The following is a 24,754-nucleotide window of genomic DNA, read 5'->3' as shown; positions in this document are numbered from 1 at the left end:
AACAAGTATGTTCACCTTGCAAACCGGCGCTCAGGTATTTTGAAGGACATAACGGCGAGCCTTAGGGCGTGGGTCTATAGATCTAGTATGGGGTATATTTGGATAAACATAAATTGATTGAAATATACCAATGGAAAAAGACAAAATTTGGTATAAAAAGAAAGGAAAAATAAAGGGAGCTTCCTTGTTCTTTCTCGAGAGACAAAGAAAACTCGACACTTGAAATATGAAAAGATTAGTTCAAAAACGATAAAAAAGACAACCAGTTTGACATATCTTTAAAACCAATATGCATATATGGTAAAAAAAAAAACAACAAATACGCTTACCGAATACGTCGCTCTCTGTTAGAATGATCTTATTACTTTCCAAAAAAAAGAAAGATTATAGACGTTAATATTGAGAATCCAGAACTAAATCTTCCCTATTTATTTTATATCACACTAATAATTTATCGGTATTATATTTTACTGCAGGTTCTGCTCAGTTAGCAGCTTATTAGTCTAATATTTTTAAATTTTCTATAATTAGAACGGAGAAAAACCGGATTAAAAAGAGAGAGTAAATTCTACCCTTCGAAAACAACTTTCGGCCAAAGTAAACAAAACCTGGCAGTAGTTCAGACTACTATTTTTAAAGCAACAGTGTATTAACCATATCGATTTTTATAACCTACTTTCTGAAAAAGTACTGCCAACATTTCAAATGGCTTCGAGAAAGCAGGGAGTTACACTCTAGATAGATGAGTGTTTACTTACGATGATGATTAGTCATTCTATGTAACAAATGGCCCAGACTCAAATATAGTTTAACTATTACTGACATAAGAAGAAATACAAAAGTAAAACTTCTTCTTACATACATCTTCGATCTTTATAGAATATACCAGAAACCAGATATCGTAAAACATATAGATAAGATTGTACGTCTGAGGTGGATAGGGCATGTAATGCGGATAGAACAAAATGACCCAGCTATAAAAACGCTTCACGATAGACCCATTGGCCAGAGAAGAAGAGAAAGACGCAGAACAAGGTTCCTTGATAACACCGATGAACACATGAGAAATATGGAAATACGTGCTTGGCAGAGGAAGGCGGTGGATAGGGATGACAAGAGAAAGTCTGGAGGAGGCTAGGAACGCGATGAATGGTATTTACATTATGGTTTTGTATCATTAATAGCATAACAAAATTTTTTTTTCATAATTTTTTAATATTTAAATTCTACAGAATTTAAATGTTTTCTACAGAATTTTAGTGTCTTCTAAAGAAGACACAAAATGTAGAAGTATATTGCTGTTATGAAATAAGATTCTTTCCCCGGTTTTATTTAAATAATTGGCTCATAAAAAAATTTAATTATGGTCCAAGGTACCCATACAATCTTGAATTTTGAATTTTTTATAACTTAAAATTTAATAGTAATATTTTTAAGTCTTATTTTAGTACATCACATCTAATTTTATATTAATTGATTACATCAATGTTATTTAAAAATCTACAGTAGAAAATCGCCGAGTACTATTTTCTCTGGAACTGACTGATCTTTTCCTGCACGCACTTGTGGACATGCGCCGCTTAGGTCTTGTAAAATACAAATTAGTAAACTGCCTTTTCGTTAAATACACTTTTTTAAAATTTATTGAATACCATTTCGCCTTTCCTTTTCTTTTTATGTAAAATACCGATGGAATTCCATGGTTCGCTGGAGAATTATTTCCATAAACGATTCCTTTCTTTTTTTGGCCCTCATGGTTGAAGCTTACTTTTCTATCTAAAAGATTACCATGCTTTAATAAGATATCTTTTGGTTCTAAATATCGGCACTTTTTGGTATGGTAAAAGTAAATAATAAATGCCTTCATTTTTTTACTTTTGCCAACGATGGAGGCTGGGCGATAGGAATTATCTTTGTACTTAGCAAATACGAATTTATAATTTGGAGGTACTGTATAGTCCATCATACGCTCGTGCTTCGTATAGCCATTGAAATCACCGAACAAATCTTCTTTATACTTTTTATAGGTGTCAACAATTGTTTTATACCAAGGTGGATCAGCGGATGTACCTTGTTCTGTATTTGAAACATTATGTTCTTTTTCTTGTTCGGTATCTGCTGGCATTGTGTTAAATAAATTTTGATTACATCAAGTAATTTTTATGTATATACTGTAAACGTGACAGTTCGAAATGATCTATGTCTACATTTAAGCTAATATTTTTTCTAGAATGCCTTGAATAATTTAATAAAGGGATGCATATTTAATTAAATACCTACATATAAATACAACGTTTTGCCCAATGGTTTTGAGAAAAAAAACTTGAGTTATGCATTAATTGGCATTAAGTAGTAAAAGTTTGACAGAAGATTCACACTATTGAACACATACCTTTTTCTTCTTCTAAATATTTTATTACTCAAACTATCAATATGGATAGCTATTGAGAGAGGCGTAACATCAATATTGAAAAAACCAAATTAATGGTCATTAGAAGATAACCGAATATATCACAAACTGGACATAGACGTTAATGATACACAATTTGGTTTTCGCAAAGGCCTAGGAACGCGTGAACCTCTTTTTTCACTTAATATACCGATACAAAGATGCCTGGACGTCAATCAAGATATATACGTATGTTTTATTGACTATAATAAAGCGACATAAACGAAGCAACGATAAAGTACCATATAAACAATTAATGAATGTCCTGACATCAAAGAAGATTGACTACAACGACCTCAGGATCATATCATATTTATACTACAAACAGCGAGCAAAAGTACGTGTTAACGAACAGCTGTCAGAAGAAATTGAAATAAGATGTGGAGTGAGACAGGGATGCGTATTGTCGCCAATTATTTTTAATGTCTACTCCAAAGAGATCCTGAAAAACGCTCTTGAGAGTGAAATAACTGGAATAAAGGTAAATGGAGTTCTCATTAACAACATTATATATGCGAACGACACTGTGATCTTAGCCGAAAATATTGAAGATCTTCAGAGACTGGTGACCAGAATAGCAGAGTATGGAAAAGAGTATGGTCTAACAATGAATGTCAAGAAGACGAAATTTATGAGAATATCGAAAACTCAAAGAAATAACGAGAATCTTCTAATGAACGGAACCAACGTCGAACAAGTGGACAAATATGCATATCTGGGAACAATGATTAACTCCACAAATGATTATACTCAGGAGATCAAAATCAGAATAGAAAAGGCTAGAGCAAATTTCAACAAAATGAGAAGAGTGCTATGTACAAGGGATTTAGTGCTATGTTTTTTCGACTTTATTTTATGGAATGGAATCTTGGACCTTGAATGCGACATCAATGAAAAAACTGGAATCATTCGAGCTGTGGGTGTATAGAAGAATTCTGAAAATATCGTGGACAGAACACATCACAAACAAAGAGTTTCTGAGAAGGATGAATAAAGAAATAGCAGTTTCAAATATAATTAAGACAAGAAAATTGGAATATCTCGGACATATTACACGTGGAGAGAAATACACCTTGCTCCAACTGATTATGCAGAGAAAGATTCAAGGAAAGAAAAGCATAGAGAGGCGTAGAATGTCATGGCTACCCAACTTGAGAGAGTGGTACGGATGTACATCAAATGAACTTTTCAGAGCAGCCGTCTCAAAAGTCCGAATATCTATGATGATTGCCGAGATGGCACTTAAAGAAGAAGAAGAAGATAACAACATAACCAAGCCCAAATATTAGTGCATAGTTAAAAAAGAGTTGACAGGTTTAAATACTTTGGTTGCATTATAAATAATAAACTGGATAGTGATATAGAAATAGAAATTAGTACTGTCAGAAAGAAATTCCACTATCCTTACGACTCCGCATGGTAAAATGTTATATATGGCCCATTAATAACGTACAGGACTGAAACATGGTTTTTCAAATAAAAATTAATTATCAATTATCATTTGTTTGAATCATAGAAGCATTTAAAATGTGGATTTTTCGTAAGCTACTCCGTCATGGGCTGATCATGTGACAAACGTGGAAGTACGATGAGCTAGAACCGAGTGTGAATTGTTGCGCACTATAAAACAACAAAAAGTTTCCTATTTGGGACATATACTATAATTAGTCATAACTATTTTATTTTAATTAGTCATAACTATGAGGTCTTGAGATTGATTTTATCGGGCAAATTAGAAGGAAGAACAAGTCCTGGGAGGCAAGATTCATGGCTACGAGATATAAGAGTTTTATAAATATTTATACATAACTAAAGAGAATCTAACAATTAGTGAACAATGAGAAATATGTAAAAAAATATATTAAAGACGCAGCAAATAACATTCTAGGGCCGCAAAGACCACCACCACGCAATGAGTGGTTCGATGCTGAGTGTGAGGACATTACAAGAAGAAAGAACAATGCATATAAACTGATACAGCAAAAAAGAACCCGGGAAAAAGAACAAAAATATAAAGATCTCAGAAGAGAAGAGAAGTACATCCGTCAGAGAAAAAAGCGAACTTATGAAAATAGAATATTGGAAGAACTTGAGGCAAAGGAAAATCAAACAAGAAAATTCTATAAAAATCTAAATAAAGCAAGGAAAGAATTTAAACCAAGGATCGGACTATGTAAGGATAAGGAGGGGCACATACTCAATACACAAGAAGAAGTATTGCAAAGGTGGGTGGGGCACTATAAAGAACTACTTACTATCGAAGTAGAAGCTTCAATCCTATTCGTCCTATCAAGTGGACGAACGTTAACGTGCTGCAACCGTATGATACTTAAAGTAGAAGAAATTTCAATCAATATATTTTTATTTTAAGACAGCTCACCAATATTGCTACCTGAATAACTTCATACTTTTACGATAAATATGACTAATATTTAACCTGTAAACATGTTATTATTCTAACAAGAATTTTCTCGTAGATTCCGACCCGCTAGAAACCTGTCTGACGTTCCCCTTTCATTCGAGAAGGGTCAGCACAGGTCAACATCCATCTGCTTCGAAGGAATTCCAGAACTAACGGCTGTTTGGTATAAATAGCGGAATTTTCATTGTGTGAGACAGTCTGAAAATATAATCGAGTCGAGTTTTGAAATGTTATGCGCGTATTGTCGGGATAAATAAATTGTAATTAATGTTGTAAATAAATTATATAATTATAGTGTGAAATAAATTAGTACCTATGATATTGTACAAATAAAGACTTTAATAAACTAAGTGTTAAAATATTTTATAATAAATAAAGTTAATAAATTAGACTAATAAACTCAGTTTAATACTTTTCACTTTTTGATAATTTTAGCGTAATAACTATTAGAGATATGTTAAAAACATTTTGCAGACTGTGAAGTATACACAGCACTGCCCAGGATATGCATCAAAATGATAAAAGAGATGTTACCTTGGTAATGGCTTCAAAGTAATATCTATACCTTTGAGAGCAATGAACAATGGGAAAATAAATGAAAATAAATAAATTTGTGATAATAAATTATCAAACAATTTTTAAAAATTACTTTTAATTTGTTAAATCAAATAAATTTATAATTAAACCAAACATATAACCTATGATTAATTACGTATAATTAAACTTAAAAATTCTCTAATGTTCATACACAAATTATTCACATTTATTATTTGTACTCAAAAAAAAAGATCTCTTAATTAAATTTTATATGTATTATGAGAGCGAAGAGCTGAACAAAATGTTGAAACAATAAAATTAGTTATGATATTGTTACGAGTGTGGTTGAAAGTCCTTTTTTATTATATATCAGACTGACCTTTTATTTACACAATTTTTCTATTGGCTCCTTTTCTCTTCCGACTGTGCTCTGAACATCTACTGCTGGTATTCTTGAATGTTTTACACACCCCTTTTCTCCTCAGCTGGTGAAAGTCTCTCACACACACTAACGCCGCTTCAGTTTCTCCAAAACATCTCCTGGATAAACACCTATCCCACAGGAACACACTTTCTTACTAATCGAAAGAATTTTCACTTCATTAGCACTACATATATGCTACACCTGTTTTTCTTATTACAGGATGTAAATTCCGCTTTGAATTGCTACTACTCCTTTGGCTTGTTCCACAGACACATCAAACACTTTACACAATTTTTATTTAAATGCAACTCTGCTCACTTCTACTGCAAGCCATGGAGCAGCAAAATAACCAGCTTCTTCAGAACTTCAAAATACACTTAAATCTCCTCCGTCGTCACAAAATGGGCTTGGCGTCGTTTCCCTCTACCTTCCCAATCTACCAATCAGATTCCAGCATCATACAGTCCACACCTTAAATTCTAACCAATCACATTCCATACTTTCTCAGTAAACAAACTCGCTGTCGTCATTACCTTATATCATTTGGTATTTCCAATTTCATAAATAATTCATTTCTTTTTGTTTACAAGTCTCGATATACCAATATAACTAAACATCAAGAGTATTATCTACCCTTATGTTTTACTAAAATCTTTCTCCTTACTTTCAAAATTCTGTGTACAAAAGATTTTTATTTTGTGTTCAACGAATTCCTATACATGTGCCTTTGACATAATTGTTTATTAAAAACCGACTATTGCTATAATATCGATATCTAACTGCTTTATCATAGCTTAGACAAATCTTTACTCATTCTTATTTATTTGGTTTTTACAGAAATAATACTCCTATTTATCTATTAAATCAAGTTTATTGGCTGATGAAATTAAATTTATATTATGATCTTTAAATATTTTAGACCAATTCAAACCATAACAATATATATATATATATATATATATATATATATAAAATATATATATATATATATATATATATATATATATATATAAAATATATATATATATATATATATATATATATTTATATTATATATATATATAATATATATATATATATATATATATATATATATATATATATATATATATATATATATATATACAAACAACACAGTTTATTAGGGCTGCAGTCAGAAGGTTTGGCCGGGATGTACAGAAACACTCTTTTGACTTTTGGTCTAGCTTTCGGAATTGTTTTATTCCTTCTTCAAGTACAATATATCACAAATCGTCAGTGCAACTTACTAGTCGTTGAGATTATTTATATAAAGCTATGACACTCAACATTAATAACACACATATAAAATATAACATATAAAATAATGAACAAAATACATTTTAAAATTTAGTTATGATAGTAACAATTCTGTTTGTGACATCTTTTAATGGTGTGTTTTAACTGATCCATAGAGAACAGAAAGAAAAAACAAAAATAGTATGATTAAAAAGTAAGTAGGTGTTCTTCATGTTATATTAATGGAAGTAGTATATTAAACCTGTCTTGATGGTATGCGACATGTTTTGTATGCAGGTGTATTATGGTGTGTATATGTAAAAGTAAATCTTTATTTTATTTTTGATGTTTTGTCTAATCTTTTTGTACAAGCACGCTTGAGTGTCTGTAGGGAAATGTGAAGCTTGAAGCTTAAATAAGTTGGCGTCTGTTGTGTTGCTTTGTGAGGTAGCATTTGAGTCATTTTCGTCATGACTAGTGATCTCAAAAAGGTTAACCATGAATCATTGGAAGAGTTTATTCAAGAATACCAAAATCAGCCATGTCTTTGGCACGTTAAATCCAAAGAGGGATGCAGCGTACAAAATATTATTAGAAAATATAGGTTAATTGACGTTAATGTCGATAAGGATGAAGTTATTAAAAAAATAAATTTCTTCCGGACTAATTATAGAAGAGAAAAGAAAAAAGTTAAAGATGAAAAACTCACTTAAATACTTCAAGTCTTCATAACTTCTTCCAGTCACAAGAAATCTTTCATGTGGTGTTATGGCTTCTCTCATGATCGTATCCGGCTTTTGAATCAAAGGTGATACAAGAGACGAAAGGTTTAAATACGTCTGTTCATCCATTCTAAGATAATTGTGCTAGTTATGCGGATACATTTTCAGCCCACTTAGTAAGCTAATGTGAGAATAGGCTTTCCTTTTTATCAACCATTGTTTACACCACATCGCACGCTTTGTTATTCGGGATTTATACTACCTATATTTTTATCAAGCATGCTTGTACGTGTGGTGCCAACGGCAAATTGTGCATACTTGTACAAAAAAATTGAACAAGTATGCTGGACAAGCTTGCAGTTGTGTCTGTAGCTGCCTTAACTGACATTCAAAATCGCCGACTGTTTCAAGCGTTATTGCTGAGAGAACGCTTCATTCTACAGAAGTGCTAATGAACATTTTTGTTAAAAATTATCTCAGCTACATTTCTTGTTTGAAACATTTTTTTCCGACGTACATATTCTTCAAGATCAAAATCTATAAATCCATCGTAATATATAACGACCTGTAATAACATACAGATGCGAAACGTGGACCATGACCAAAGCAAACGAAGAAAAGCTCAGACGCTTTGAACGAAAAATTTTCGGACCTCGCCATGACATCACCACAAACCAGTATAAGATCAGAACCAATATCGAATTAAAAGCACTCTACAATGACGCCGATATTGTCCAAGAAATTAAATCACAGCTACTAAGATGGACAGGCCACGTGCACAGACTGCATAACGATAGACTTGTAAAACTGGTATGGGAAGAGATTCCCACAGGCAAAAGACCACTCGGACGTCCCAGAATGCGATGGAGAGATAACATCCAAGCAGATCTCCGAAAAATGAACATTCCATTTGATCCTAGGTTGATGGAAGACCGAACAAATTGGAAAAAAGTTGTATAGTCAGCCAAGACCCACCCAGGGTTGTAGCGCTACGTGATGATGATGATGATGTACATATTCTTGGTAAATCGATGTTTTCCGTTCTCTCCAACGTGAGGTGATTTTAGAGGGGACGCCCAGGGGTAAGAGTTGCAAACTTTTGTTTCATCTTTTTGGGGGTCCCAAAATTGACATTCTCGACAAAATTTAGCTTGTTCGTATAATTTTTAGAGGTTAAGTGGTATTTTCGTCTTTGACGTCTGGAGTAATAATTAATGTTCCGAATATGTCATAAGAAAACAAATGACAATAAATTGATATGTGTATAAGTAAATGTGCATAATTTTACAAAAATTACAATTAGAAAGACTTACCAGAATAAATATAATTTTGGTTAGGTACACCAAAAATTTGTTTTTTTGTGACATTTTATTACCAAAAAAACTTTGTAAACAAACGTAGTAAATCTTTCTTGCTGGGAGCTAAACTTCTAACTAACAAAACAATTGCGAGAGGCTTGAAATATTTCTTGAAAACAGAGGAGCGAGTGTACCAAATACAAGACAAGTTGTGATCGCGGTTTAAAACTACTATATCAATTTGAAAATAATTAGTATATGACATTTTGAAGTAAGGGGTAACTAATAATACACTGCTATGATAAGTATTTAACCAACTGTTTCTTATGTTAACTTTTTTCTTAGTGTAATAATATATATTTCTAAAATGTCGCATAGTTCTGTTTGCATGAACAGTGGCAATGAGATTAATATGTCACATACTAGATTAGCAGATATGTGATTTTATTGTTATTACCTAGAAGCTAAATTAGGTCTCGCAAACAGTAAACGGGTTTGAACGATTGGCATTACCAAAAAAATCTCATTTCCACACATGCATCTTCCTCAAATAGAGCAGAGTGATAGAAGAGATATTGTTTCAACATGACATATCACATCACATCACGCTATGACCTATTTTAATCTAAGTTTGTCGTTTCTCAAGGGCCAATAAGAGAAAAATCAATTTTTGTTGAGATTTTAATAAAATAGTCGTAAACTGTCGTTTTTTATTAAAGTTATGTTTTTGTTAACCGACTACTCGCAGGTTGTATATTTCTTTTTTATTTTTTAAATTTAATTTAATGTAAGTGATAATGTTGTTAAGTTGTAATTTTAATTTATTAGTCTATTATTGTAATGCTGTATCATTCTCTAACAGTTATAAATAACCACTAAAAATATTGGAGCCGTTTTACTTTCATTGAATAAAATACGTCAGACATTTGGAGATTTGTCAAAACATTAAAAAAATGCAGAAAAAAGCAAAATAGTTACAAACATAGAATCAAGAATAATATAAAAAAACATTCAAACGAGATTTAATAGTATTTACATACTAACACACAACACGCAAGTAATATACAAGTATTTAGTATAGGATTAAGCTATAGTGTTTAACCCAGCCTGAAAGACTTGCACATCCCTTAAGAATGACACTTGGGTGATACAATTCATTGGAACGAGGAGGATTAACTCGTGTAAACATAAATCAATCCACCTCGTCACAATGCTCCAGAACATCAACCCCCCTCCCGTTAAACCTCTGATGCGCTATATCAGCAAAGTGTTTATTATGTGGGAGCTCCACACGAAATCCTTCTCGAAACAATGCAGGCAAGCGTAAACATAAGTCGCTTTATTCCCGCTATCTCTAGTGACTTATCTTCGATCTGTATTGTTTGCTCGGATCTCGAGCACCCGCTCTGGGCTAGGTCCAGTTCACGGACTCAGCGCACGAGAAGGTGGTCCCCTTCTGTCCGTTTTTTGAGTGTTGTTAGTATTTTTTTGTTTCTTGTGCCTTTTGTTATTGTTTTATTAATTTTTTTTTGGTCCCGAAGCCATTTTTTGTATTTTTTGTAGATTTTTTTTAACGGCTGTCTGAAACATATACAGTCTACATTATTAAATACACTACGATGCCAAAAATGAGCGCATTGTCCTCTTTTTATAGAGCTGTGATTTTTATGAAGAACTGGATAAGAGACGTAAGGGTAAAAAGGTGTTGAAAGGAGATGAAATTGGTAGTGACCACTATCTACTAAAAAACCACATTCAAAAGAAAAAGAAAAGAAATAAAAAGAAATGAGAACATAAAAAAAAACACAAAGAAATAATAAAAAATTATAAACTAAGGGAAGAAACAACGAAAATAAGATACTCAGAAGGGCTAGAGAAAGAGATGGACAATGAACATAAAATAATAGAAACAAACAGCTAAATTAATATGTGGAACTACAAGAACTAACAACAGAGGGAAGCGAACATCTTGGTGGAACGATGAAGTGAAAAGAGAAATAAAAGAAAAGAAGAAATTATGGAAAGAATACATACAAGACAAAACAAAAATATAAAAATTATAAGAGACAAAGACAAAGAACAAAAGTTAAAAAGATGTTAAGTTAAAAAGCGAAAAAGAAGAGATGGGAAAAATTCGGGGAAAAATGGAAGAAAACAGCACAGAAAACGTAAAATTATTTTAAAGAACACTGAAAAACCTAAGAAGCAACAAAGAAACGAAACTGAAACAAATAATGAACAAGGAAGGAACAATAATAAACGACGATAAGACAATAATGGAAAGATGGAGGAAACATTTCCAGCTGATACTGAATGGAAATCAAGCGAATACAATGCAGAAGGAAAGCCAAAACAAGAGAGTATCCATGAGAAACACGGAAAATCCAAAAACTATAGAAAAAGAAGAACTGGAAGCAGAAATAAGAAAGATAGAGATTGGAAAAGTACCAGGAAGCGATCAAATAGCACCAGAAATGATGAAATAGATAGGAGTAAAAGCAAAAGGAAAATTGTTATACATATATAATCTAATATGGAAGAGAAAAGTAATACCCAGAGAATGGACAAATGCAGTATTATACCTATATACAAAAAAGGAAACACAAGAGACTGTAAGAACCATAGAGGTATATCACTACTATGGGTAGCAGCAAAAGTATACGAAACCATAATAGAAAGGAAAATCAGAAAAGAAATAGAACATAAATTAGAGGACCTACAAAGTGGATTCAGGAAAGGACACAACACACAAGACCATATATTCCTGAGCTTTATAGACATGGAAAAAGCATTCGACTCAGTCAAAAGAAAAGATATATGGGAAAGACTAAAGAAGAAGCAAGTAAGTGAAGAACTGATAGAAGCAACAAACAGTATATACATGAAAACAACAAATACAGCAAGAATGTTAAATATACAGTCAGAACCATTTGAAACAACTCAAGGAGTTAGACAAGGGGGAAGTCTCAGCCCAGTGCTTTCATAAATGTCTTCTTCTTCCTATGCCGTCCCCATTAACGGAGGTTGGCGACCACATTTTTAAAAGCTTCTCTGTCTTTTGCAACGTGGAATAATTGGTCTACAGTCATGTTTGTCCAGTCTCGAATATTTCGCAGCCATGACTTCCTCTTTCTACCTATTCCCTTTTTGCCATCGACTCTACCCCATGATGACCTGCAGAAGACTATATTTATTATTTCTCAGTATGTGTCCAAGGTATGCAGTCTTGCGTACTTTTATCGTTCTCAACCAATAATGTAATAGATGAGATAGTGAAAGAATGTAAGAAAACATTCAATAAATACTGCATCGGTTGGAACAGAATGCAAATGATAAACGCTGAGATGTGTATATTTGCAGACGACATAGTATTAATTGCAGAAACTGCAGAAAAACTGAAATACAACTTAGAGAAATGAAACCTAGAAGCAAGCAAATACAACTTAAACTAGAAGCAAACAAAGAGAAGACCCAGATAATGAAAATATCAAGGAAACGAGGGACGGAAGATCAAATAGAGGTAATGATAGACCAACAAAAAATAATACAGACAAATTCATACAAATACTTAGGAACAGTAATCAACAACAAAGGAGACATCGGGAACGATCTTAACAACAGAATGGAAAACACAGGAAAACTATTCCAAGCACTAAATAGAGGATTCCTTAATAACAAAGAAATATCAACAAAGACCAAGATGACAATATACAAAACAATATATAGACCTACAGTGACATATGGAGCAGAAAATTGGATATTAAACAAAAGACATCAGAGCAGATTTCAGGCAGCAGAGATGAAATACCTCAGAAGAACGATCGGAGTAAAAAGAACTGATAGAATAAGAAATGAAGAAATAAGAGAGAGACTCAAAAAATCAAACCGATACTCGACTCAATCAAGGAGAAAAAATTGGCATGGTTCGGACATCTAACCCGGATGGACAATAATAGACAAGTAAAAAGAGTGTAAAAACCAATAGGAAAGAACAGAAGAGAAAGACCCATTAAAGAATGGAACAGTGACATCTTGTAGATACTGCAGAGTAGGGGTAAGACTTGGCAGGAAAGTTCGTTAAGAGCTAGGACACCTCAGAAGACTGTAAATTATTGTAATTTAATGAATTGTATTATAAACTGCCCAACGCCGAAAGGTACAAAAGCCACAACGCCAAAGTGTACCTTTGTACAAAGGTACAAAGGTACATGGGTCTACTGATTAAATAAGTAAGTTTTGGTGTATCTGTATACTCATCTTTTAACCTGTTAATCAATAACATGCAAATTGTATAGAATATTTGTATATAAGAGGGATGTTTGGCGTATTTAGCGTATATTTAGAGACGTATTTAGCGTTAAAACCCTTTAGAGTAATCAATAGTTTTACGGTTGTTTAAAATTTCCTGTAAATTACATACTTTTTTTAACAACTTCTGGATTCTCTACGTTATTTAACTGCAGTTCATAACTTACCAAGCCTTAAACTTGAACTTGCCGAGGTCTAAACACATTAACTTCATTTCGCTTAGCTAACAATTGAGCAACTAATTAGAATACTTATAACGCCTATACAAGCTCCGCATGCAAAACGCGTTTTTGGTTGTTTTCCAGTTTAAAGGTTACATTTACTTCGTTGGCTGCAGTGTCTAAATTTTGAGTTATGATATCAAAACACGCAATATTCACCTCGGAAATACATGGGCTAAGTATTTGTTAATACGGAAGCAGTTATAGGTCACGTTAAAACCCTTTAAAAGTAAATAATAATGCGTATAATAAATAACACTTTATATACAATTCCAGAGAAGAAATGTCGGGTAGATTCGTGATAGCACTCATATATTTATCGAGGATTCCAAAATAGTTAAATTTATTAAAACATTAATAAGGAAATAGAAGAGAAAATTAAAAACAGAACTATTTCATAAATGCGGGAATTTGTTCATAAATAAATTTTCCGACTTATTGCCAGAAGCCGTAAAGTAGGAATGAGTAGGAGACGTGTAAACTGGTCTAAAAAATTATACATGCGACCATTAGGATTTTTATACACATTGCTCTTCTTCAGCTTTCGGTACCGGTATCACTCAGGATGAATTTTATAGTATTATTCAAAACATCACATTAAATTTTTTTTTAAATTCAAGGTTTGTTTCATATTGTAACGTTATAAACGTCACATGTTTGTTATTTGTCTTTAAATAATTATTCTATTTCAATTTCTTTCGTTTTCATTCATTCATTAACTTTCTCTTTTGTTTTACTATTTTTATGATAAAAATAGTTAGCGCTTAACTTTCTATTTACTAAATATTCTGTCATAAACTTTATTCTTCATTTTCGAGATTTATTTAGTTCAGTTATGCTTCGTGTATTCAACTCGAGTCTATACATCCAGTGCTTTTCAGATAAAACTATTCACCTTAAATAACTTTTGAACTTCTAATATTTAGGAAAAGCGCAAAAACACATCAATTAATATTCGAAGGGGGAGACATTATGTCATATTTAAGGTGGCTGGAAATGCTCCCTCTCACTCCCCGTATCATCCCTGTATTATTTAAATTACTCCCTTTTTTTATTTTATATTTGGATTCTCATTTCTGTACTGATTTAAAAAATGTATAATACATAAATAAGATCAGAATTGCTATGTTAATAGCCAACGTTCGCAACGGACAGGGAACTTGAAGAAGAAGAAGATAATACATTTGGTTTAAGTGTTTAGTTTATGAGATAGACAATTTTTCTTTTAACAAGATAATATCTTTCTCACCTTAATTGACTGTAATAAAATAGGTTGTAGCATAATTTAAACTTTTTAAATATTTAACCGTACTATTTGTAGTACCTTCAAAAATCAAGAAACAAAAAACTTAATTGACGTATTTTTGCGCTTTTCCTAAAAATTAGAAGTTTAAAAATTATTTAACGTGGATAGCTTTATCTTAAAAGGACTATATATATATATATATATATATATATATATATATATATATATATATATATATATATATATATATATATATATATATATATATATATATATACTATGTCTATGATATGCTCTCCAAGCAACAGTTTATTTTTCAATTGTAACTCGATTCAGTCATGTTAGTTTTACTTCAGTCCAGAACTGGGAAGTGTTTTTTATAATATTCTACGGCACTGCATAAAAGTAATCTAAATAACGATCCGAAACTATGTGTATGAATGCCGTACTGTTCGTACTGTCGTACTGTCGTACAATACATTTGTACGACATTAGGTCACAGGTCATTATTTTTCTATACCTACCTAAGTTATAAATACCTACCTAACTCTCTCTTTAGTGGCAGGTTTACCTTACCTATGTGTCTACCTGTAACGACAAAAATTGATGGCATAAATTCTAAAGTTGTTATTACATATTGTAGTGATTTATTTATATGTGATTTACAAACTGCATTAAAAAAGTCAAAAAAATCAAATCATAATCTGTTAGTCGCTAAAATGGAAACTTATTACAAAACCTACAACAAAAAAGAAAGGAGCGGACCAATAGAAATAACTAGAATAATTCTATACCAAATGAAATGAAAAGTCACTGAAAAGGTGAAAAATAAATTAACTAAATTACCTAGCAATGAAAAAAACTCTGAAATACTTTGGAATAAAATGGAATAAAATCAAAGACATCATCACTAACACTTGCACCCAGTACCGTAAGAGAGAAAATTAATAGCCGAAAAAAAAGTGGATAACAGATCATATACTGAAACTTATGGAAAAACGCTGAAAAATAAAACACAAACAAGAAGAATATAGAGACTTGCCAATAATAATACTGTTTAGATCAAAGCTGCTAAAGTAGAATCGATGAAAAGAGAATATTTTAAAAACATGACACATTTAGCATGCCCAAGAAGATTAAAGGAATAAGTAGAATACACAGAAAATACTTCCGATTACTTTAGTTAATCAAGACAAGAAATTATTTTAGATAACCAAAAATTAAAAGACAACTTGACAAAATATGTATAAGATAACAGACGGCAGGATGTATATAATGAAAGTAACGTCTCTCAAACTTCAAATTAGCAAAAACAGAAAAGTATCTGATCCATACGATCTTCCAGTTGAAGTACTGAACACTTTTATAACATATAACAATTATTACTAAAAAACAGATGAACCGAGGAACTTTCCTTATATCCAACGTTTTTACGAATAATACGAGTATATAGTCGAACCAGAAGTAAATGCTAAAAGTAAATAAATGTAAAAAATTAAGGCAGCTCACATTTTGTCTGTAGAAACGCTTTTGGAACACGCGAAGCTCTATTTAGTATAAACCTACTCCTGAAGAAATGCAGAGATCAAACAAAGGATATATTTGCTTGTTTCATCGATTATGAAAAAATTAATCGAGTCCAGCATTATAAACTGATAAAAATATTATGATGATAAAGCCAAGAGGCAGAAATATGCACATCAGCGAATGGTGGTACGCTGTAACGAAATTAAACCTAAACCTTCTATTTTATTTTGATAGAAATAGTTTACAAAATTAAAGTTGATAAAAAGAATATCCAAATTATAAATAATTTATATTGAAGGCAAAAGGCACGCGTACGAGAAGGACACTCTACAACAGACGATATTGATATGCAGTGAGAAGTTCGAAAAGGTTGTATATTAGCACCTTTACTGTTAAACCTATCTGATCACATATTTAAGGAAGTAGTAACACATAAGCCGACAATGAAGGGATATTTCAAACAATTGTTAAATACTGATAAGTACACGACAACATAGGGACAAAAACAGTACCACTCAGCAGAACCCGAATACCGTTACCAGTCCTTAAGGAAGTAAAGGCAGCACTACTGGCACTAAGAAATAACAAGAAACGGGTAGAACAACTTAAAGTACAAATACATTAAATATGACAAAGAGAAGAAATGCCAATAGAATGGCGTGAAAGACACATAGTACCCGTCCACAAAAAGAGAGATACACTATTTGTAAGAAGAGTAATATAATTATTTTATACAACCTACAAAGTTATCTCGATTATTCTACTGAAAAGATTAATTCCATACGCAGAAGAAATAACAGGTGATTACCACTGTGGCCTCCAACCGGGAAGGTCAACAATAGACCAGATCTTTATCTTCAGTTCCAATTTTTAGAAAAGAGTTGTACATCAAATTTTTGTAGATGATAAACATGCGTATGATGCTGTAAACAGAGATTATTTGTTGAAGGTAATGGTGGAAATGGGAGTACTGAGAAAGTTGGTAGGATTAGCCCAGATGTGTGTGCAGGATTCATGTGCACATATCAGAATTGGCAGTAGTTTATGAGATGAGTTTCAAATCGTAACAGGTCTAAGACAAGGTGATCCACTTTCCACTTTGGTATTCAACTTCGCTTTAGAAGATGCAGTTAGGAAAAAAACATTCAAAATTAACAAATGGCTTCGCTGGCCAAGGAGCGTAGGTGCTGTTAGCTGTTGCTGACGATGTCGACACAATTGCACAATCCACCAAAGATGTAAAAGAAGTTTTTACCCTTTTTAAAAGCGGGGTAAGGGAAATAAGTCTTAAAGTCAACGAAGATAAGACCAAGCACATGTTAGTTACCAAAAATCCAAGAATAAAAATTTTAAACAGACAGACAAAAAGAATAAGACAAAACATTTTAAAAAATAACTACAATTTCTGACTAAAAATACAGTGATAACTAGTGTGGCTCAAATGCAAAAACAAGACGAGACTTAGACAGTCTTGGTCTTGGTCTTGCGCCAATACACCTGGTCTTGGTCTTGGGATTGCGCTCCCTATCTTGGTCTTGGTCTTGGTCTTGTAGCAAGAGTTTTGCAAGTCTCGCTGTTACCCATTAGCCTATTGCTATTTATTAGACGTTACTTTAGATCTTAGACCAACGTAACAGAGCAGGTATATTTTAAGCTTGAATTAACAGAGCCATAATAAAGACCAACCAAATTAAAAAACTGACACCGGGTTTAGTTTGAACCCACGATCTAAGCGATCCGTGCCTATGCTCTAACTAACTGAGCTATCTAACATGTCCCACGGGAGTCAATCTGTTTCTTAATAAACTTTTGCATTTAATAAGCTTACATGTGCTAAAACATGGTTAAAACACAAAAAAAACAAATTAGTGACATAAACTTGTTATAGGAAGAAGTTTAGTGATGTCGAAAAAGTAACTACTCGTTACTTTATATTCGTAACTATCCTATATCCTAAGTACCGAATACCAAACCGAAATTATATATCGTTACTTCGTTACTTTAAATATTTCGGTATTTTGTTTACACGATAGCCGGCATTATCTGTTATTAATTTTAATTTGTTTCGTTATTTTTGAATATTAGCCGTGTTCTTTTAGCAAATTTTGTTTAACCGAATAACTTCATCGCACACTTAGCAAAAACGATTTTTACTCTTAGGTCAATAAGATTTGTGGTATAGATTGATCCTAACTAAATTATTATTAAGGAAAAAAGGTATGCTAATCTTACTATATTTTTTATCAGCTAAGGTGACATATTTTTAAAATGTTTCGATACGATATTACTGTTGGCGTCGCAACGCAAGAAAATTATTTTATAATTGGTGGGCGGCTATTTTCAAAATCTCGACAATTAATTTCAGAGCGAAGAAGGCATCTGCTAGGAAAGAATGTACAAAATATTTTATTTTTACATTGTAATCATGACCTCTGAGTACGTGTCATGTGTCAAGTGTTCTTTTAATAAATATTTTGATTCGCTATGTATGTTCATGGTATTGTTCGTAATGCGCATAAGTCCAATTTTACAAATTTTTGCATCTCATAAAGTCTCTAAGCATATACGCGAACTACTATACTACCTAAAATGACACTTAGTCCTAACTGCAAGACGCAAGAGTCTCGCAGGCTTGGTCTTGTTCTTGCGCAAATCTTGCACGGCCAGTTTTGGTCTTGGTCTTACTAAAATTAGACGGCCTTGGTCTTGGTCTTGCGCAAACGCAAGAACAAGACTAAGACTGCAAGACCAAGACCGATTTTGGGCAACACTAGTGATAACAGCGAATAATGGTTATGAAGAAGATTTAACAGCTAGAATCATGGCAGAAAATAGAGAATATTATTCCGCCAGCTAGAGACGCTACTTAAACCAAAATTGCTCTCAAAGACAGCTAACACAAAGTGTGCAACTGTACAAAAAGAACCAGTGTGCAACAACAAAATTATTAGTCTTGGAACGGAAAATCCTTCGGACAGTCAAACATCTAATACATAAATATCAGCAACAGGAAAAAAAGATGCATGAGGCGTGTATAGACCTTGAAAATGCTTTTGACATGGTAACAAGACAAACACTATGGGAAATATTAGAAAAGGGTATTAGTACCAAACTGATAAAGGTAATTAAGAATATTTACAACAGCGATTTTAATTATGTCATCAGTCAAAACAGAAATTCAAAACTATTCAAGACAAACGAGGGTCTAAGACAAGGAGAAGGATTAAGTCCCACCCTATTTACAATATACATGGATGAAATAATTAAGGAATGTAATGTAAAGGCGAAAAAAATGCATGTGTAAGACAATAAGGAAAAGTATTAAGGAAGACATAAGAAAATACAATAAAACACTGATAGCAAATGCAATCGAAAACAGGTAAAACCATAAGAAAACAAGCAAAGCATTAATCATTAGGAAAAAGACAATCGTTGCTCTAACAAACGAAAACACCATAATTACAGACAGAAATTAAATAATACAACTCGTGACTAAGTTATACGGCTAACTATACAAAACCTATAAAATACTTAAAGAAGCAATTAGTAACCAAGAAGATCTACCATAAGTTCTTCAGGAAGAAGTAAAATAGACAAAATAACAAAAACAAAAAGCGGTAAAGCAGCTGAAATAAATGGCATAACAGTGGAACTGCTTAACGCTGGCAAAAAAACCTGGAACATCTTAGCAGGCATATTTACGAATTGCCTAAGATCAAGATGCATACCAGACCACTGGAATACAGCAAACATAATTCTTATTCGTACAAAAGGTAGCAAAGAGGATATCAAAAACTACACACCTATAAGTCTACTACCAATCGTTTACAAGATATTCACAAACATCATCAACAATATATTAACAAATGCATTAGATGCTCAACAGCCAAGAGAGCAAACTGGCTTCAGAACTGGATGCAGTACCATGCATCATATCGTCACTCTTCGAGAAATAATGACTAGAGCTAAAGAATATGAAATACCGCTAGCATTAACCTTCATAGATTTCGAGAAGGCGAAAGGCGAAGGCGATAGGATTCCATCCTATATATCCCAAGGCAGTAATAGAAGCTTTGATCAACCAAGGCATTGACCAACCATATAGAAAGTTTAGTGAATGTATACAGACAAGTAAAATGTAAGGTAAGAACTTATGAAAACACTCCAGAATTTCCCACTGCCAGAGGCGTCCGACAATTAGACAAAATGGCACCAAAGCTCTTTACTTCAACACTTGAAAATTTAATCAGCAAAATGAACTGGTAGAACAAAGGTATTGATGAAGAATACCTGAGCCATCTAAGATTTGCAGACGACATCGTTCTGATTGTTAATAATCCTGCAGAACTACAAAAACTTATAAGCGACCTAAATGCAGTTAGCAATAAAGTTAGCTTAAAAATGAACTTGACAAAAACAAAAACCATATATAACGAGTTAGTGGATGTCCAAGATGTAATAATAAACAACACTGCACTTGAGACAGTAGACGAGTATGTGTACCTGGGACAATTATTACATAAATCTGGTTCCCTACTTCTAGAAATTAATCGAAGAATGAAACTAGCTTGGGGATCTTTTGGTAAAAGAGAGATCGAAAAAGAATAGAAGGGATCAGACAGAAAAACAAGGTCACTGATGTAATATACAGAATTAAATCTTTAAAATGGTAGTGGGTGGGATATTTAGCTAGAAGAACTGACAATAGGAGGTCCACTAGAATTAAAGTGTGGTATCCAAATGGATACACCTTAATACAAAACTGTTTAGATCAACGAAAAGATGTCTACCTCACCTTCATCGACTACGAGAAGGCACTTGACAATGTTAAACGTGATATCATGATGGAACTACTACATAGGGCCAACATTGACCAGAAGGAGATCAGAATTATTCAGAATCTATACTGGAACCAAATGGCAAAGGTGAGGATTGATCAAGACCAATATACGGATGAATTTGAAATCCGAAAAGGTGTCCGCCAAGGCTGCATACTCTCTCCGATGCTTTTTAATTTATATGTTGAAAATATATTTGCGGAAGCATTAGAAGACGCGGAATTAGGCATTCAAGTGAACGGCATACCAATTAGCAACCTACGCTATGCGGACGACACAGCGATTATAACTGATAATTTGGAAGATCAGCAGTTATTACTTGATAGGGTGAATAGCATAGGTAAAAAATATGGCCTCAAAATCAACATTTTGAAAACGAAATATATGGTCATTAGCAGAAACCCTCCAGAAAACCCGATAATATGCATAGGTGACGATCGCATAAAACGCGTGAAAACTTTTAAATACCTTGGCACCACAATCAATGACCAATCGGATCCACAACAAGAGATAAAAACCCGAATACAAATGGCAAGACAAGCTTTTGTGAAATTCAGACCGCTCCTATGTAATCAAAACCTAAATTTCGAAATACGCTACAGAATGGTCAAGTGCTACATATGGTCCATCTTGCTTTATGGCATGGAAACGTGGACTTTGAAAAAAACATCTATCAACAAACTTGAAGCATTTGAAATGTGGTCATTGAGAAGAATGATGCGCATACCTTGGGTGGATAGAGTTCGAAACGATGACTACCTTAAGAGAGCCGGCGTGGAAAGATAACTCTTTGAATTAATTAAAAAACGCAAGATTGGTTACATTGGGCACATATTGAGAGGAGCAAAATATGAAATACCACAGTTAATCCTACAAGGGAAGATCGAAGGTAGGAGAGGAGCCGGCCGCAAACAATTATCCTGGTAAAGGAATATTAAAGAATGGACAGGAATACACAATACAGGCGAGCTGTGTCACGCCGCCAAGAACAGAATTCTAGTAATGAGATAATCGCCTACGCACTTTGGTGTATGGTATGTTAAGAAGAAGAAGATCCAAATGGATGAAAAAGTGTTAAAAATAAAATACCAGCTTCATTTGATACTTAACGTATGTATAACTTGGTCTATCAACGAATTAACGAAAAATGTTAATTAATTAATGAATTCCTTTTGCTGTAGACTATTTTGTTTCTCCAAAATAATAAATGAAGACTATCATTGTCCTCCTTGAAAATAACAAATGATTTCCTTTATCCACTCGACTATGCAAAAACGATCTAGGTAAATAATTTATATTTTTTGAAATCATCATCAACCTTCACTTACACCTCGTTTTCCTCCTCATATTCAACTTCTTCAAACTCATCATTCTGCCGTTGCTTTTCAACCAACTGATAGTAAATTTTTGCTTGCCACGTCGCGTCACTCGGTAGAATAACATCCGTAAAATCCTCGATATCATCGATAAGGTTGTCCGAGAACATTTGCTCCATGAGTCGAGGCAATACCGCGAAGACGTTGCCATCCCCGAGGGAACTGAGGTTTACCCAAAGGGTATGGTCTGTAGTTTCTCCCATGTTAGATGGCTATCGGCAGAATCTGAAAAACCAATCACTATCAGCCATAAATCATAAATAAATTGGTGTATGTGGATTAGGATCTTGTACGAGGATTAGTTTAAATATCTGACATTCTAAATATGTGTGACTAAAATAAGACAATATAAAATTAATATATAACATACACATATGTCCAAAAGTTTTTAATATTGGAATATTTCATCTTTTTATTGATTTTTATATATAAAATCTTCTGAATAGTTAAACATTATTTTGTTTTAATTTTCAACAATACTAAATAAATCTCAAAATCAGATAAATGATATGCAAAAAAATATTTATTCTCTTGGAATGAAAAACTTACAATGTACAACTTACATTTAAAAATAAATTAGTATAGAAAAAAATAATTTTTAATAAAACTAATAATTAGTATTTCCTCCATTGGCCTGTATGCATGTTTGTAGGCGATTTGGCATGCTGCCGATTAACTGGTCGAGCTGGGCTTGCGGAATTCTCTCCCATTCTTCACGAGCAGCATCTTTTACTTCTCGAAGTGTAATAGGGGGATTGTTTCGCTTCTTGATGCGTGTTTTGAGAATGTCCCAAGCATGTTCAATAACGTTCATGTCGGGGGAATTCGAAGGCCACTGTAATGTAGATATTCCTTCTTCTTTCAGAAAATTTTGTACTGCTGCTGTTCGATGAGGAGGTGCGTTGTCATGCATAAACGCAAATTCATCACGTACTGCCCCTCAGAATAGACGTACGACAGGATTTAAAACTTCCTAGATGTACACAGCACCAGTGATTCTTATCTACAGGACCAGCAGTGGCGTCCGTGTACCATTCATAATACCACCCCAAACCATAATACTGCCACCTTCAAATGGGACACGCAGTTGGGCTGTTTCTAGTCGGGCTTGTCGTCCTGGGGCCTTCCAAACCAGTGTTATTCGCGAATCAGATACCAAGCCAATTTTTGACTCATCAGAGAACATCCCGTTATTCCAGTTAGGACCATGATGCACCATTTCTCTAGCCCATTGCAACCTTACTATTTTGTGTTGGTAGGTTAGTTTAGGAACACGTAGCGGTCTTGTACGATACAAATCTACCGCATTTAGTCTGCGTGTTGTTGTTTGCCGTAAAATATTCAGTCCTTGAAGCCTAAAAATTTCTCTGGATATACCACTTGTAGATTCCAGACGATTTCTATGAGCTATTAATGTTTTTTGCCAGTCTTGTGCTGCTGTTGTACATCGACTTCTACCACTTCTAGGACCATCCTTGACGTCATTTGTATCTTGGATTTTTTTTTAATTTTTGATACAGCACTCTGAGTAACATCAACAATATTCGCGATATAACTTTGACTAAAGTAACAAAGCAATTACTCTAGATCTGTCAAAATCAGATGTCACGTTTCTAGGCATTTTTAAACGGCTGAAGTTAAATTTAAACAAAGACTGAAATAATGTGTAAATACAAAAATCAGTTGAATGTGACCAAAATCATACAAAAACGATTCAAATTTTTTATCATTTTCATTTAAAAACGCTCTAGAATAAAAATCAACAACAGTTTTAAAACCACCATAGGCGTAGATATTTTATTTGTACATATTCCAAACTTTTGGACATGTGTGTATATCTTATTACATATTAAATATATTACATATTAAAGAAATGAGAATCATATTAACAATAAATAATAATTTCACAATATTGCCTGCCCCAACTACGGGGGTAGGAAAATGGGAAGCATTGTAATTATTAACAATATATCAAAGCAAAAGATTTGTTTATCTTGTTTTTAATTACCTTCTTCTTCTTTTTATTTAATATCATGTTATAATTCCTAATTTTCAAATTTTTATGTAAAATATTTAATTCTTAATTTTATCTACTTATCTCGGAATTATTTAAAATATTGAATTATTAG

General features: G+C 33.0%; 1 protein-coding gene across 3 annotated transcripts in view; it reads right to left on the bottom strand.

Moving 5' to 3' along the window:
- Positions 1–22,843, bottom strand: part of LOC140443358 (uncharacterized) — a 142,139-nt gene extending 119,296 nt beyond the window's left edge. For all 3 annotated transcript variants that reach the window (XM_072534573.1, XM_072534574.1, XM_072534576.1), the window contains exon 1: positions 22,578–22,843. In XM_072534573.1, the coding sequence (XP_072390674.1) occupies positions 22,578–22,828 (251 nt within the window). In that variant the 5' untranslated portion in view covers positions 22,829–22,843. The remainder of the gene's footprint in view (positions 1–22,577) is intronic.
- Positions 22,844–24,754: the final 1,911 nt, after the last annotated feature.

Source organism: Diabrotica undecimpunctata, chromosome 6, assembly GCF_040954645.1.
Source record: "Diabrotica undecimpunctata isolate CICGRU chromosome 6, icDiaUnde3, whole genome shotgun sequence".
NCBI lineage: Eukaryota > Metazoa > Arthropoda > Insecta > Coleoptera > Chrysomelidae > Diabrotica > Diabrotica undecimpunctata.
Note: the sequence above shows the minus strand (reverse complement) of the source record. Positions and strands in the feature narration are given on the sequence as shown.